The 14,851-nt window shown below is 39.8% G+C and overlaps 1 protein-coding gene across 2 annotated transcripts in view; it reads left to right on the top strand.

Annotated features, from left to right (window-relative positions):
- AFG2A (AFG2 AAA ATPase homolog A) overlaps positions 1 to 13,390 on the top strand; it is a 324,349-nt gene extending 310,959 nt beyond the window's left edge. Inside the window, exon 16 of one of the 2 annotated variants that reach the window (XM_084970684.1) lies at positions 12,479 to 13,390. In XM_084970684.1, the coding sequence (XP_084826810.1) occupies positions 12,479 to 12,655 (177 nt within the window). In that variant the 3' untranslated portion in view covers positions 12,656 to 13,390. 2 annotated transcript variants of the gene reach the window in all.
- Positions 13,391 to 14,851: the final 1,461 nt, after the last annotated feature.

Genomic DNA, 14,851 nt, shown 5'->3' with positions numbered 1-14,851 from the left:
GTACAGAGAGAAGGACAGGTCAAAATTATGGAGAGAAAACCAGTTTTTGGTTCCAGTTGGTCTGCTGAGGCCAGACACCCTACTGTCCTCGGGTTCTATTAGACCCAGTAATAACCTTATAATAACTTTTCCCTTTTGATTCAAATTAAATTCTGTCCCTAGCAGTAAAGGACTAATATATAGCAGATGTCACAAATGATTGCACATATTTGGAGACCTAAGAGAGGCTGAGGCAGAATTTAATCCTCCTTGCTAAGAGGCGTTCACATATGTAGTGTGAAAACTGCTCACAAGTCCCCTTTGATTAAAGTTAGCCTAGTCATGTTTGTTACAGCAATTAAAAATACATGCCTTAAAGTCTTCAAGACTTGGGTTTCTCCTTAAAGAAAATAAATCAAAAGTGTTCATTTTAAGAATGATTTAAAAGTTGATAATTCTGAAGTTAACCCAAAACTTAACATGATCTTTTGTGGGAACATTTGTATGTATGTGTGTGGGTTTTAAATTCCACAAATATTACTAAAATGAGCAATCGGGAGAAAGATATTTTAAAATATTTTGTTTCAGCATGTAAAATCTCGTTTTATTACAGAATTCTTTTGTTAAAGGCACAGCTATTTTGGGTTGCTGCCAGAGTGACGGGATCTTAACAGCCTAGTTAATTTTAAAAGATTCACAAATTCTGGGCTTTGAACTACTGTGGGTAAAATATACTTCACAGTTTAATATAGTGCTTAAACTCCTGCCACATCTTGTGAACTTAACATTGCATCTGCAAATGACAGAGCACGTATGAATGTAGATATTTTTATTTCAAAGAAAAAAAGAGTTGGTTGGCAGAAGGCAGGACAGACCTATACAATAACTCAGAATTTCTCCTAACTTTCATATTCTTCAGTGTAATTATAAAGTATGTACAAAAGATATCTTGAACACACTGTATCAAAGGTGGTATGAGTATTTTTCCAGTTAGATGCCAACATAATGAAACGAAGGTGCTTGTTACCAAGGCATAGCCTAAAGTGTGGTGATTAGATCTCCAAAAAGTACAGCCCTTAAGAAGAAATTCTTGGCACTTGCTCCAATTTTCTCCTCTTTACAACATTGTAGGGTGCTTTTATGTATATAGTTTATCCTTCATAATAGAGAATATCTTGACTAGGATTGCAAAATAGTTTCCATTGTATCGTAATCCCCTTGCATCCAGTTGACTCATCTCCATGAAAAAGATTTCTCTTCAGTTAGAAATACCTACTTGTCTCTTTCCATTAATACATTTTAGATGGTTAGAAATCTGATGGTTTAAAATTATGAGATAAAATGTATGGATACAGTCATGAGATTTACTAAACACACATAGTTATATTCACTCAATTTTACATCTTTAGATTTTACTAGGTGTATAATCTATACTTTAAAAATTCACCAAAAGCTCTTTAAATATACCAACTGCTGCATTTCTGTTACCAAACCAATCCCAACAAGTGATAATTTAATACATCTTTTAAATCTAAAAAAATTTACAAGGTCTCTTGCAGCACAAGAGGTTAGGGATCTGATATTGTCACTGGGCAGCTTGGGTCGCCATTGTGGTCCAAGTTCAGTCCCTGGCCTGAGAACTTCCAAATGCCTCAGGCATGTCCAAAAAATATTTTAAACATGATTTGTTCATTATCAACAAGTAGTTTCATCTATCCTCTCTCTCCATAACCCTTTCTATATCTGTGGATTGCCATTATGGCGTTTCTCATATTTTTAGTTTACTCTTTACAAGTAGATGTTTTTCATTCTTTTTTCTGGCTGTTTTCATTGCTGAACTTGTCACAAGACTTTTTCTCTCATTAGACTTCTTATAAAGGAGTTGGGTCACATAGTTAAGAAAGAGTGCTTAGGTTTCATAGGCCATTAAGTAATGGACTTAATGATCGAAAGAGGAAAAACGTGAATGTTTTGGTTAAAACCCTTCATAAAATGAATCATCTTTATTCTTCACCTTGACCTCAATTAAAGGTAAATATAAGGAGATTGATTAACTGATGTGGCTTTTACATGTATTTGTAATTTATTTTTAAATAACCCACACATAATTTTTTCTAATGTTTAAATTTTGTTAAAATTTTTAAAAAAATCTTAAAAAGGAAAGTGCTGTATCTCACTACTGGCTTTCAAATCAGTAAAATCAGAGATCCTTTTTATTTTATTTTTTTTTCCTTTTTTTGGTCTTTTGGCTTGTCTTTTTAGGGCCGCACTGGTGGCATATGGAAGTTCCCAGGCTAGGGATCTAATCAGAGCTGTTGCTGCCAGCCCATACCACAGCCACAGCAATGCCAAATCCGAGTCGTGTCTGTGACCTACACCACAGCTCTTGGCAACACTGGATCCTTAACCTGCTGAGTGAGGCCAGGGATCAAACCCACAACCTCATGGTTCCTAGTAGGATTTGTTTCCGCTGCTGCCCTACACCACACCCACAGCAAAGCCAGATCTGAGCCAGCTACGTCTGCAACCTACACCACAGCTCTCAGCAACACTGGGTCCTTAACCCACTGAGCAAGGCCAGTGATCGAACCCACGTCCTCATGGATACCAGTAGGGCTCATTACTGCTGAGCCACAATAGGAACTTCTGGTTCCTTTTTAGAATATGGTGAAAATTTTGAACCATCTCTTTACATATAAAAGTTTCATAGATTTCAGTATATTATTAGACCCATCTAGCTATCCAGAGACACCAAGTTAAGAATCTTTCTTTGTTTCTTTCTTTGTTTCTTTCTTTCTGCCTCACCTGTGACATGTAGAAATTCCCAGGCCAAGGGTTGAAACTGCACCATAGCAGCCATCCAGGCCATGGCAGTGACAACACTGGATCCTTAACCTGCTGAGCCATAAGAGAACTACAGGATCTTTCTTATATAGCTAATAAACACACAAAACTGAAGTAATACTTGAAATAGCATCTAGTTCATGTAACAAACAAGACAGTGTTGCTTTATTATCATTTGAATTTAAAATAATGTAATGTGAGCTTATTTTAATGGTTTGGGGAGTTCCCATTGTGGCTCAGCAAAAACAAATTCTACTAGTATCCATGAGGACGCAGGTTCAATCCCAGGCCTCGCTCAGTGAGTTAAGGATCCAGCATTGCCTGAGCTGTGGGGTAAGTCATAGACTCGGTTCGGATCCCAAGTTTCTGTGGCTATGGTGTAGGCTGGCAGCTGCAGCTCCAATTCAACCCCTAGCCTGGAAACTTCCATATGCTGCATGGAAACTTCCTCTATATGCTATAGGTGTAGCTCTAAAAAGCAAAAAATAAAAAAGAAGAAAAAGGTTTATAAACAACATAAGCATTATCAGAGGAAACAGAGACCACCTTAAAAATGTAAAAGTAGAGAAGCTATGTGAATATATACTGTTAGGTGTTTTTGAATGGTGATGTTAATTTCATTTAAATCCATTTTTATTTATTTATCTGCTATTAGGAAAGAAGAACTTTGAGAATACTATCATCAATGAGAATGACATCTGTAAAATAAGTGGATAAATATCATGTTGTCTTCCCACTCCCTGTCATGAGCTAATGGTATACTTAGTGTTTGCTCACTGGGACCTGTCTTCAGATGCCCCTTAGCTAGCTAAATATTGTCAAGTCATTTTTTTCTGTTTAAGACAGATAGCCACTAACACCATACCATACTCTTTAATATAAATTTAAAGATGGCAAGCAAGGCTGCTGATTGGGAAGGACTGGTCTGCAGCTCCTCAGAGAATAGGAGAAAGGAGCTCATTATAAGTCAAAACCCTGGGTTTAGTGTGTGTGAAATGGGTGAAGGTGGTCAAAAGGTAAATCTTCCACTTATAAAATAAATAAGTCCTGGGTATGTAATGTACAGCATGGGGACTATAGTTAATAATGCTATATTGAGTGTTTGAAAGTTGCAAAATGAGTAGATCTTAAAAGTTCTTATCACAAAAAAAAAGAAATTTGTAACTGATTATGGTGGCAGATGTTATATTGTTGTGATCATTTCACATATACATAGTGAACCATTATGTTGTACTTCTGAAACTAATATAATGTTATACGCCAACTATCTTCAAAAAAAAAAAAAAAAAAAAGGTGTAAAAGGTTCTAATTCCCAAAAACTCCATTCTGCAAGACCTCAGAGTCCAGAATCCCAAGCTAGACAAGATCCAAGGAAGGCTACCCAGGGCATCCCTGAATCTATAGAGTTTCAAAGGAGGCATTTTTATATTGTATGTTGGTGGAGCCCAATGTGGGAGCTGGCAATGAAGACATTTGACAGATGATGAAACACAGGGTATGTTAAAATTAGCTTAACACCCCTGCCTTATACTCTCCCTCAGCCACTGCTCCCCAAGCTCCCATAGCACTGGCAGGGAGGATCAAACCCTCCAGACTTAGAGAGGAGTCCTAGAGTTCACTAAACTTTGCTTGGTCTCCTCTCCGTAGAATATCCCCTTGTGGTGTTCTCTCCTCTTTGCCCAAGGCCAAGCTCTCCCATTACTGAGTGTTTTTACCCAAAGTTTGGTGCCTCTTCCTGGTCTCCAACAGCTTTCTGGTCATAGCTTGGTCATCACCCCCCGAGGGTTCACAAATACACACCTGACTTAGGATGATCCATTGTGTCCCAGGCATTTTTGCTTTTTTAGTCCACAGTAGACAGTTATCTTGGCTGCAGTTGTCACAGTTCTGTGTGTAGCTGTCACGGAGTTGTGTGTGTGTGTGTGTGTGTGTGTGTTTAAAACAAAAAAAATGTAAATCTAGTTTGTATCTCTGTTTGGAAATGCTCAGAGAGGACCTCAGCAGTAGTTTTGTAGACTCTCAAATGTCAAGTATGCTGACTTAATATGTTTGGGGAGAAGGACAGGGCCAAGGCCAGAGAGCCTTCATGAGACTTCTAATCTAGTGAGGGAGACAGACTTTTGCCACTAATAACTCTATATCCTAACAATTGCAATATGACAGAACCGTAGTCCAGACTGCTGCCAGACCGTAACACAGGTGATCCTAAAAGCATTCAGGCATGAGGAGATAATGAAGTTGCCTCCAGGAGCACCTCCCTGAAAAACATTCACACTAAGCCTTAAAGAAAAAGTACATTAGCCAGTACTTTGCACATCTTGTTCTGTGAAAGCAGGACTTTGTCTTCTTCACCACTCTGTTGCTCATGGCCTGGTACCTTGTAGGATGTCAATAAAGATTTCCTTAATAAATGAATGAATAGGGGGTCCCCAACATCTGTTTGCCTTCTCACCCCGTTCCTTCCCTACCACGTGGTCTTGTTTTCTCTGTACCCATACCAGTTGGGGTATTCTTTTCAGAACCAAAAATACGTCTTTTTATCTCGTGATTCAGTTAATGTTAGAGATATTAAAAATTCTCACAGCTGCAGATGGTTGTAGAAACAATAAGAATAAAAACGCCAAATCTTTCCCTCTGGGGGATGATTAATCCATTTGTAAATTTTTAAAAAACAAAAACCGTTTTGGGTTTCTCCATGCAAATAATAACGTCTGGATGTGTATATACTTCAGCTATATATTTTAGAGAGTTCATAATAACTTTAAATCAGCAAAATTAAGCAAAATAGTTTTCCCCCTTCTCTAATGTCATTAGGCTTTGAATGTGTCCCTACAGAAATTCTTTTCTTCCAATTCAGTACTGTGTATGGCATTCTAGATAATATGACCTTAACATAAGCCCAGATGGATTCGGTATCATAAAGCTTATTTTGCAGAGAGTCCAAAGGCTATAGTTAGGTAATTCCTTAGTTTGACCTCCAAAAGTCTCACTTCCAGCCTCCATAAGTAAAAGTATGTCTGTGAGGTGGCATATTAAAGGACTTGAAATAAGTGCCCCTTGCGTCCCTGGAATTCCCTTCCCTGGTGCTATTTTCTGCTCTGATCTGCGTTCCTGGCAGTTTGGGGCGCGCCTGGCTGTGCGTGCCTGTGACAGTCTGACTCCATCTGCTGCTCTGTGGCCAGGAACCTGCTGCGCGCCCTTCATCACATCTTTCAGGCGGGGCCATTCAACCACCTTTCAACGCGTCTCAATGGGGCCGAGGAGAATGGTCCGCGGCGTCCACATGAGCACATAATCTCCCAGGTAGCCTCCTCCTTGAAGCACCTCCAGTGCAGGCTATTCGCAAACAGCAGGACACCACTCTACTGGGCTCCTAATCCCTCAGACACACAGGGGAAGGAGGTCGCGGGCTGTGAAAGTGAAAAGAAAAGCTAAGGGGCGGGGGAGCGGAGCGCAACAATGTCCCCCGCTGCCGCTGCGCCACAATCAGCGCCAGCTGCAGCCCAATTAAGCTCAACAGGTCACAGGTGTTCCAGACAGAAGATGCTTTTAACAAAACCACTTTCTTGAAAATACCTAAGACTCTCTAAAGCACTGCAGCCCATTTCTTTTGGTAGATTCTTTAAAGCTATTTAGTACACTTGAAATACAAAGAAGCTGAAAAGCACATTTAGGCCTCACTGGAAGGCGTGCTTTCTTCCTGCCAAATGGCAAGAGCCTCAGCCGGGCCGGTTGTGGCTGCAGGGCCAGCAGAGAGGAGCCCTGCCTCTGCCTGGATTTAGCGCACAGTCTCCCAAGAAAGGGCTATAGGCATTTCTCTTCTCCAGCTCCACCTCGCCATATAGTCTGTTCTGTACTGTGCAGTTCACCTACTCAGATGCTGCATGGCCATAACCTTGGACCCATAAATTACTGTCCCTTGGATAGGTTGTAGTTTCCCTATGAACTTTATAAAGCAGCCCTTCCATGTGCTGATTAAACTAGGTAAATTCAGGGAGCCACTTTTCTCATCATCTAAGGTCACCCTGTAAATGAGCCTCCTCTTCTGGCACATTTAAAATTACTGACATCTTTTTTTCCACAGTTCTGGATTCACTCTGTGCCTGCAGGGTGGGGCGATGGGAACCAAGCAGAACTTTGGTTGGTGTTTAAGCCATCTTCAGAAGTTTGTTATCCTTCCACTTTTTTGGAGAATACAGATGATCTCTGAGTGGTCATTAGGAGCTGAGGGGTAAAGGTTATGCTAGAACATGAGCATCCTTTCTTCCCAACCTTACATGCTGCTCGAGGGTATGTGTTCCTGTTGTCATTCTCATAATCTGTTTACAGTCAATAGAAAAGAAGTGCAGACACTACCCAAGCCTTATCTGGAAATGGCAGTAACTGTGCTTAAAGTTGCTCTTGGGTTCCTCATTTCTCAGTGCACCGGGAAGGAAGGTAGTGCTGCTGTGAAACTGAAAATAATAACGAAAGGTTTATGGCACAGGAGGAATGAATAGTCAAAACAGTGTCCAATTTTTCTTGCATTTTCCTTCCTGATCATTAGTTTTTGGTAAACAGTTTTTGCCTTGATCATTCTTTATCACATCATTTTAAAAAATTGCTGCTGCCTGTTTAGAAACCACGTTGGTTTTGATTTTCGCAATACGCCTGTTTCTATTTTACTAAGCTGAGCCACCTGTTTAAACTCTTCTTGTCTCATGGATTGGGGGGAAAATACTGTAGACTATGTATAAGAGGTTTCATTTTTTCTTTTTCCCCCAGTGAAGTAAGACATTGTTCTTATTCTTCGTGGCATTCAGAATTCTGCACAATTGCCTCTTTTGCCCTTTTGCATTTAAAAGTGAGGTAATTAGATTTCCCAAGGTTCAATGGTCAAGAGCCTTCTCATCCTGGGAAGTTGCTTCCCCACACCCCGCACAAGTGGAGTTGTCTCACGTAATCCAGTTATTGCTGTATTGTTGTTCTGTGCTTTCTCAGAGCACAGGCATAGCATGAAAATTCATACTCATATGTCCTTTTGCTTATATTGCTGTGTTATTTTTTTCCTGCAATTGAAAACAATTACTGTTTTCTCTAGTGACTTGAGAATTTCTAAATATTTTCATAAAAATCTTTCCCTTTCCTACCTTTTAAAAGCTCATCTCAAACATGCCTCAGTCTTTCACATAGAGATTTCCTGCTTATTTTATGTTATTTTTCAGATATCTGATGGATCTATTACCACTGCTGAATGAATAGAAAGAGGAATTGTGACATGTTGGCACCAAATAAATGGTTGTCACGGCCACTGAAACACAACCTTAGTCTCTCTGACAGAGATCTTGGGCTCACTCTGCTAGTCTTTTGTCTTGTTTACTCATTTTCCCAAACAGATGATATTTTTACCTTTCAGCAAAGCACATATATGTGTTTTGAGTATTAATTTTTTAGTCAAAACTGTAAAAGAACACAGAATACACACGCTCAGTTTTACAGAGCTAGCCAAAACAGCCTAATGGCAAAGGTAACCTTACTGGTAGTTGGCTAATAATCCATTTAAGTAATAAATAATCTAGTCTGCAGCCTATGGGGGAAGAGGATGAGATAGTGAAGGGATTAAGGGAAAGCTTCCAAAATCCTTTTTGCCAAAGAAAGTTAAGGGACTCAAGTGTTTTCTATCTAAACGGGTTAGTTTAACATACCTGACAGTCTGTGACTTAAATTTGTATGTTCATGTACACTTCTTCTCAGTGAGGTTCTTCTGTGGCCTTATGGGGAAAAGCCATCTGAGTTCCCCCATCACTGAAACAATCACAGACTCTGTGTGATTTTGAAGGGGATGCCAGCAGAATAATGAGCTGTGTGGTCCCTTTATACACTGTAAGGAGATATATACATATACATTCACTCTTTCAGTTTTCTTACAAACTTTAGTGAGAGTGGAGAGAAAGGCCCTAGTTTAAATTGAAGAGCCTTCTCAGTTTCTATAGTATTCATTCTCAAACAGAGAGGTGTGTGGGCAGATTTATCTGAAAAGACCTCACCTTTCCAAGCTTCATACAGAAAAGAAAATCCTTCAGTAATTAATTGATGCCAGATTACTGTCATCCAGAGACAATAGGTAACTATTTGCACAATTTTTTAAAACAAATCTTCCATTTTAATTCTCTAAACCAATATGTATTACTTCATTGTCGGTAAATTTGGGGGAAACTTTCTCAATTTAAGTGCAGTTTTTCTCCCCATGACAACACAGGAAAAAATTTCTGTCTTTGTGTAACAAATTTTGACACCGAAGGAAGTATCCCTCAAAATAACAGGCATGCTTGTATTCTTGCTAAAATTTCCAATTTATGTTACCTCTAAGGAAAGAACTAGATTCCAAGTAGTGCCCCAGACTGAAACTTAAGAGGAATATACATCACAGTGTTAAATAGTTTTTCTTACTGAGTTTATCATTCCAAAAGCTTAAATGTAACTGACAAAGTAGAGGTCATATGAAGCATAAGTTAAAATATTAGAGGATATTGGCCAAATAGTAGAAAGATATATACAACGTATACTTTTTATTTATTTATTTATTTATTTATTTGTCTTTTTGCCATTTCTTAGGCCGCTCCCGTGGCATATGGAGGTTCCCAGGCTAGGGGTCTAATCGGAGCTGTAGCTGCGGGTCTATGCCACAGCCAGAGCAACGCAGGATCCGAGCCGCGTCTGCGACCTACACCACAGCTCACGGCAACGCCGGATCGTTAACCCACTGAGCAAGGGCAGGGATCGAACCCGCAACCTTGTGGTTCTTAGTTGGATTCGTTAACCACTGCGCCACGACGGGAACTCCTAAATATATACTTTTTAAAAGCTCGTTTATAGTTAAGGAACTGTTCAGGTCAGTTCAACAAATGTACATAGATTATGTGCCTGTCCAGAGCACAGTCTCTCTTACTCAGCCCTTTCCCTCTTCTCTCTAGTCTGGAATAGGGGAGAGCAAAAGAACCAAACAGATGTAAGATAGGCAAGAGACGCATTGTGCCTGGATTGAGTTGTTGGGTACAGATTAGCATCTCTGAATGTGTGCTGAAGACCTGCAGTAACCCCAAAGATAGCCACTTATAGGTGTTCTGCCAATAACAGGACAGGTGCAGAGTTCTCTGGGAAACATCAGGCTAAAGTAAATTAAGCAGATCATCACTGCGAGGCTTCACAGAAATCTTTAACATTCTACTGTGCATCGTGGGAATCAGAGCCTACACACTGTTTTACTGTGTGAATTGTTACTGTGAAATGTTAACATTTACCGGAGGCCCCATGTTACTAATATCCAGCCCTCAAATGGCAGTAACGGCTCTGAACACCACCAATGTCCCTTCTGTCACTGTCAAGGAAACTACCACCTAAAATCAAAAAGTAATTTATGCTTAGAAGAAAATCTATAGATGCAGATATGAAGGAAGCAAAGCTGATTTGCAAAGAGGAATTGCTCAGGAGAGCTGGCCCCAAGGACAGCCTTCGAGACCTCAGTGACCTCACTTCATTGCCACGTAGGCCACCGGAGATGCCAGTTATTAGGGGAGTGTGTATGATCATGTCTTCTTTTCCCGTTTTGATTACTGTGTGTTAAGAGAGGAAGACCGTTGGTTTACTTTCTCGGATGTGCCAGTAGTATTAGCCACCTACCATCTGGCCACATGAACCAAATTCCAGGAATTTTGAGAGATTCCAGGCAGCCTTGACCTTCCCTTCTTTCCTCAACCCAACCTAGCCTCCCTCCACCGCTGCCCACCACCACTCCATTTGCCATGCTTCCATCAGACCTCACAGGTATCTCTAATAGGGGATCACTGCATTGTACCAAACTAGGGACACTAATCACACAGCAGTTAATTACTAAAGTAATTGTGGTAATTGTAATTAGTAATTGCCTGGCATGTGGTAGGTACTCAGTAAATGTTTGTAGCCATTATGCCCTGGGTCTAGTGTTCTGTGAGCTAAGTGTCAGGTATGAAGTGTGCAAGAAATAGCATTGGTGGTAACTTCTCTACTCCATTCAGCCTGAGGAGGGAGAAACACAGTGGAAACATCCCTGTAGAATCTCAGCGAAGAAGCTACAACTATAACAGTGAGCAGGAAATTCATTCCTCTCTACTCCTTCCAGTGATTCTTCTTCCAGCTTTTCAGCTTTGCAACCATTGCTTCAGATTCATGTGTGGATGAAGGAAGTGCTGCTCAGATGGAGGGGACTTAGGGGGTTGAGCTCTCCCCACTGGGTCCCTTCACTTCCTTACGGAGGTCTCTGGGGTCCCTTTGGAACACAGTGGAGCTATCAGATAACCAGTTTACCATGCTAGGTGTTTCCTGTGCTTTTACTGGGCTTATTGACTCTCACTTCTGATTTTCAAAATAACTCTTTTGCACCAGAATATGTGATGAGGTGGTTTCGCTAACCCCTAGAAGTTTTGTTTTTTCCTTCAACAAGTTGGTAGCTGTTCTTTCTGGAAAAGCATTAATATGCATAACCACTATAGTCGACTTCAGTGCTCATTAATGAAGCCCAGAACTAACAGTTACATTGTCGTAATTTGACAAAGCCATCTAAATCTATGCAGGTTTTTTTGAAAGCTCCCTAAACATGCTGCTAAATCCCCTAAAAAGCTACTAAACTGCTTTGGCAGCCATTAGCCCAGCATAAGCAGAGGAACTCTTTTCAGTAAGTGAACAAACAGAGAAAATATGCTGAATGGCTGGACAAATGTGTTTCAGCTGGCCCTTTCATTTACCGATATAAGGGTGCAGTCAATATCAATCACTGTTTTCCCTGTTGCCCTGAAAATCACAATATCTCTTTTCATCCCACAAGCTCTTTTCACCACAGTAATGTGTCTTTAGAATGACACTGGCATCAGCCTGCTTCCGCTGTCTGAAGTCCAGAGCGCCTGAAACACATTTCAGGATTCAAGACTTGAACCTTCCTCCCTTCCGTTTTTCTACCGCCTGCGCTCTCCTCCCTCCCTCTGCAGCCACAGGGCCCCTTCCCCAGATGCTTTTCTATACTCCCAGCTTTCCTCACCGAGTAAACAGGATTCACGTCTCTGTTCTAATGCAGCTCTCCAAAGTAAACGGAGACAACGCTATCTGATATTCCTAAGATTTAAGGACTCATTAAGGAGATACACATAAAGAAATGCTCTTACATGTTGGTAATACATCAAAGGTTGAAAGGAATGCGGAAATGCTATGCTGTGACAAGGTGTGCTGGTGCGCTGGGGCCCCCTCATTATCCTCCCTCCCTCCTGGTTCTTCCCTCCCTCTCCCAGCACAGGCACACTCTTCCTTGGTCCCCCTGTGTCAGAGGTCTGTGCCCGCACAGTCTGCTCCATCTTTATACTTGTAAGCTCAAGGGCCAATGCCATAGTTTATGTATCTTTTTGCTGCTCCTGCATGGAAGTACTCTCTTGTTTTGAAATGAAAGTGATTACTTTTTGACCTTTTGAAAACTTAGGTGGAATGACTCTTGAAGGTAAATTTTAAGGATATGCATATAGTTTTAGAAGTTACCACGGATGAATATTTTAAATGTTAACATTTCTAAAAAACAGTATTGATTGTTTTCTCTCTCCTTTTTGGGGGGAGGGGGTGGCTTGGGTTTTGTTTTTATTTATTTGTATTGTTTCAGATTATAGCCGTCTGTAGAGAGGCAGCCCTTCTGGCTCTGGAAGAAGACATTCAAGCCAACTGCATTATGAAAAGACACTTTACTCAAGCCTTGAGCACCGTGACACCCAGACTTCCTGAGTCATTGAGACGTTTCTATGAAGATTATCAAGAGAAGAGTGGGCTGCATACACTCTGAGAAAATATACATATTTATTATGCTAAAAATACTTTCTAGAGAAAACTTGTTTCTGTTTTAAAGCATGTCAAAAAAGCCCTTAATAAGCAGTGTCTGAAATACGTTAACTGGATTGAGGAGCTTTGGTTTTCATAGACATTTTAAATCATATGGCTACAGTGAAAATATACATGAAAATCTCTGAACAAGAGTTTAAATCAGTTTTATCTGGAAATATGGGCTGAGTTTTACAAGGCAAACTTAGTTTTTTCATTTTTGACTTGGTTCATTCATCCCATGAAATGCTTTTCTGACTCCAAAATCCATTTCAGTGCATTTCCAAATACCAAAAATGTGGGCATCAGTTTTATACAAGAACATAGAAAATGCATGTAGATGAAAGCACAGTGAAAAATATTTACAAATCTTTAATTTTGAAGGCCAGCCAATGAAATGTTTACATGCACCCAACCAGGCTTGCTTCAAAATATGTATTTGTTCTAATTATATTTCGGACTTACATTTTCGATTTAGCCTTCCTAACCTGTACTTATGGCAATTTTTAAAAATTCAGAATTATTTCATATATTATTATGCCCTTGGAAGTTTAAAACATTGGAAATATAAGCCCAGTCCAGGCCTGGAGAAGTAGAATTGAGGTTTTTTTTGTAAAATGCCATAAATAAACCATATGTTCATGTTCAAACTTGTACACCTTTCCAGGTTACCAATAAACTTTTTCAGTTCAAAGATAAACCATGTTGTACTCTTAATCATATTGTCTAATATTTCAGTCTAAATCTCTGTATTTATGCTCCAAATTATTTATCCTTGAGATTTCTTGACACTTTAATATTCCATAAATATCCTTGAAAAAGCTGTTGGAAATTGATCACTTGACTTCTAGTTCAGAAGCTGGCGACGGAAAGAATGTGCACTTAAACCCAATCACTGTAGATCTTCGAAAATTCCCAGAAAGACAAGTCAGGCGAGAAATACCTGATTATCCAAATAAAACGGTTTTGTGGTGATTGATATTCTGAACTGTTTCATCCTTTGACTATTCGAACTAGGTTTGCAAGGTTTTTTCCCCCCAGGCTACATTGGTTTATTAGTACATAAAACAACCCAAGAACTAAGAATATTACTAATATTTAGAAATGTTCTGTCACATATAATAGAAACTCATCACATGTGGCTATTTAAGTTTAGATTTTAATTAAAACTACATAATATTAAAAATTTAGTTCATCAGACATGTTAGCCACATTTCAAGTGTTAAAAGGCCACATGTGACAAGTGTCTGGTATATTGGAAAGAATAGATTGCAGAACATTTCCATCACTCAGTTCTGTCAGACTCTGCTGCTTTAGAAGATAAGACTTACACGTTAAAATAAATAGGACCTCAAAGTTACTTTTTTGCTTTGCATTATCCCTTTAGTTTTTAGAAGACCATAACTTCTTCCCTCTCAGTGCTGGGGCACAAAAAATAAGAGAAAAATTTATCCCAAAGGCCTAAACAGGAAAGTTAAAGAAATCGCATTGCCAGTAAACTAAAAACCAGAACAGTAAGCTTGAACATTGAGGCTCTCAGCCTGGGGGCTGAGTGTTGGGGAGCAGGACGGCAATCTGAGTCACCAAGGAGTCAGATGTTAATGGCCACTGGACCATTCAGCCTGTATGACATTTGAAGTTGTGACTGAGCCTCATACATAATGTTCATATCTTTAAAGATCATTACTTTCAATGGAAGGGCAAATTAGAAATCCTCCTACAAGTCAAGGAGACCACAAGGAACTTCTCTTGACTTGATCCATTCGTTTGATTTAAAAAAGAGGATTCTAACTATGGAATCCTATAGTCAGATTATTTTCTATTCTGACTACCTGACCATGGCCTCAGTTTTAAATTCACACAAACTCTGACACAGAGGCTCAAAACCTATAAGGTAATATGAAAACATGGATCCAAACTAGAAATATCCTTTAGATGACGCAGTTGCACTAATTGGAGGAATATAACCTCACCCTGGTCACAGAGGATGCCAACAGCTAAAACCCTGTTTACAGAGTTTATAATCTCAAAGGATGTGGAACAGTGCAAACTCAGGCCCTGCTGGTGGAGTAGAGATTGGTTCAGTCACTTCAGAAAGCAGCTAACATATCTACTCATGTTGGAAAACCCTGTAATCCCAACAGTTCTACACGTATATCTC

The sequence above is a fragment of the Sus scrofa genome, chromosome 8 (genome assembly GCF_054392235.1).
Source record: "Sus scrofa isolate SSC_HxYL_T2T_F1_AM1 chromosome 8, Sscrofa_HxYL_maternal_Yorkshire_Landrace_v2.0, whole genome shotgun sequence".
Taxonomy (NCBI): Eukaryota; Metazoa; Chordata; class Mammalia; order Artiodactyla; family Suidae; genus Sus; species Sus scrofa.
Note: the sequence above shows the minus strand (reverse complement) of the source record. Positions and strands in the feature narration are given on the sequence as shown.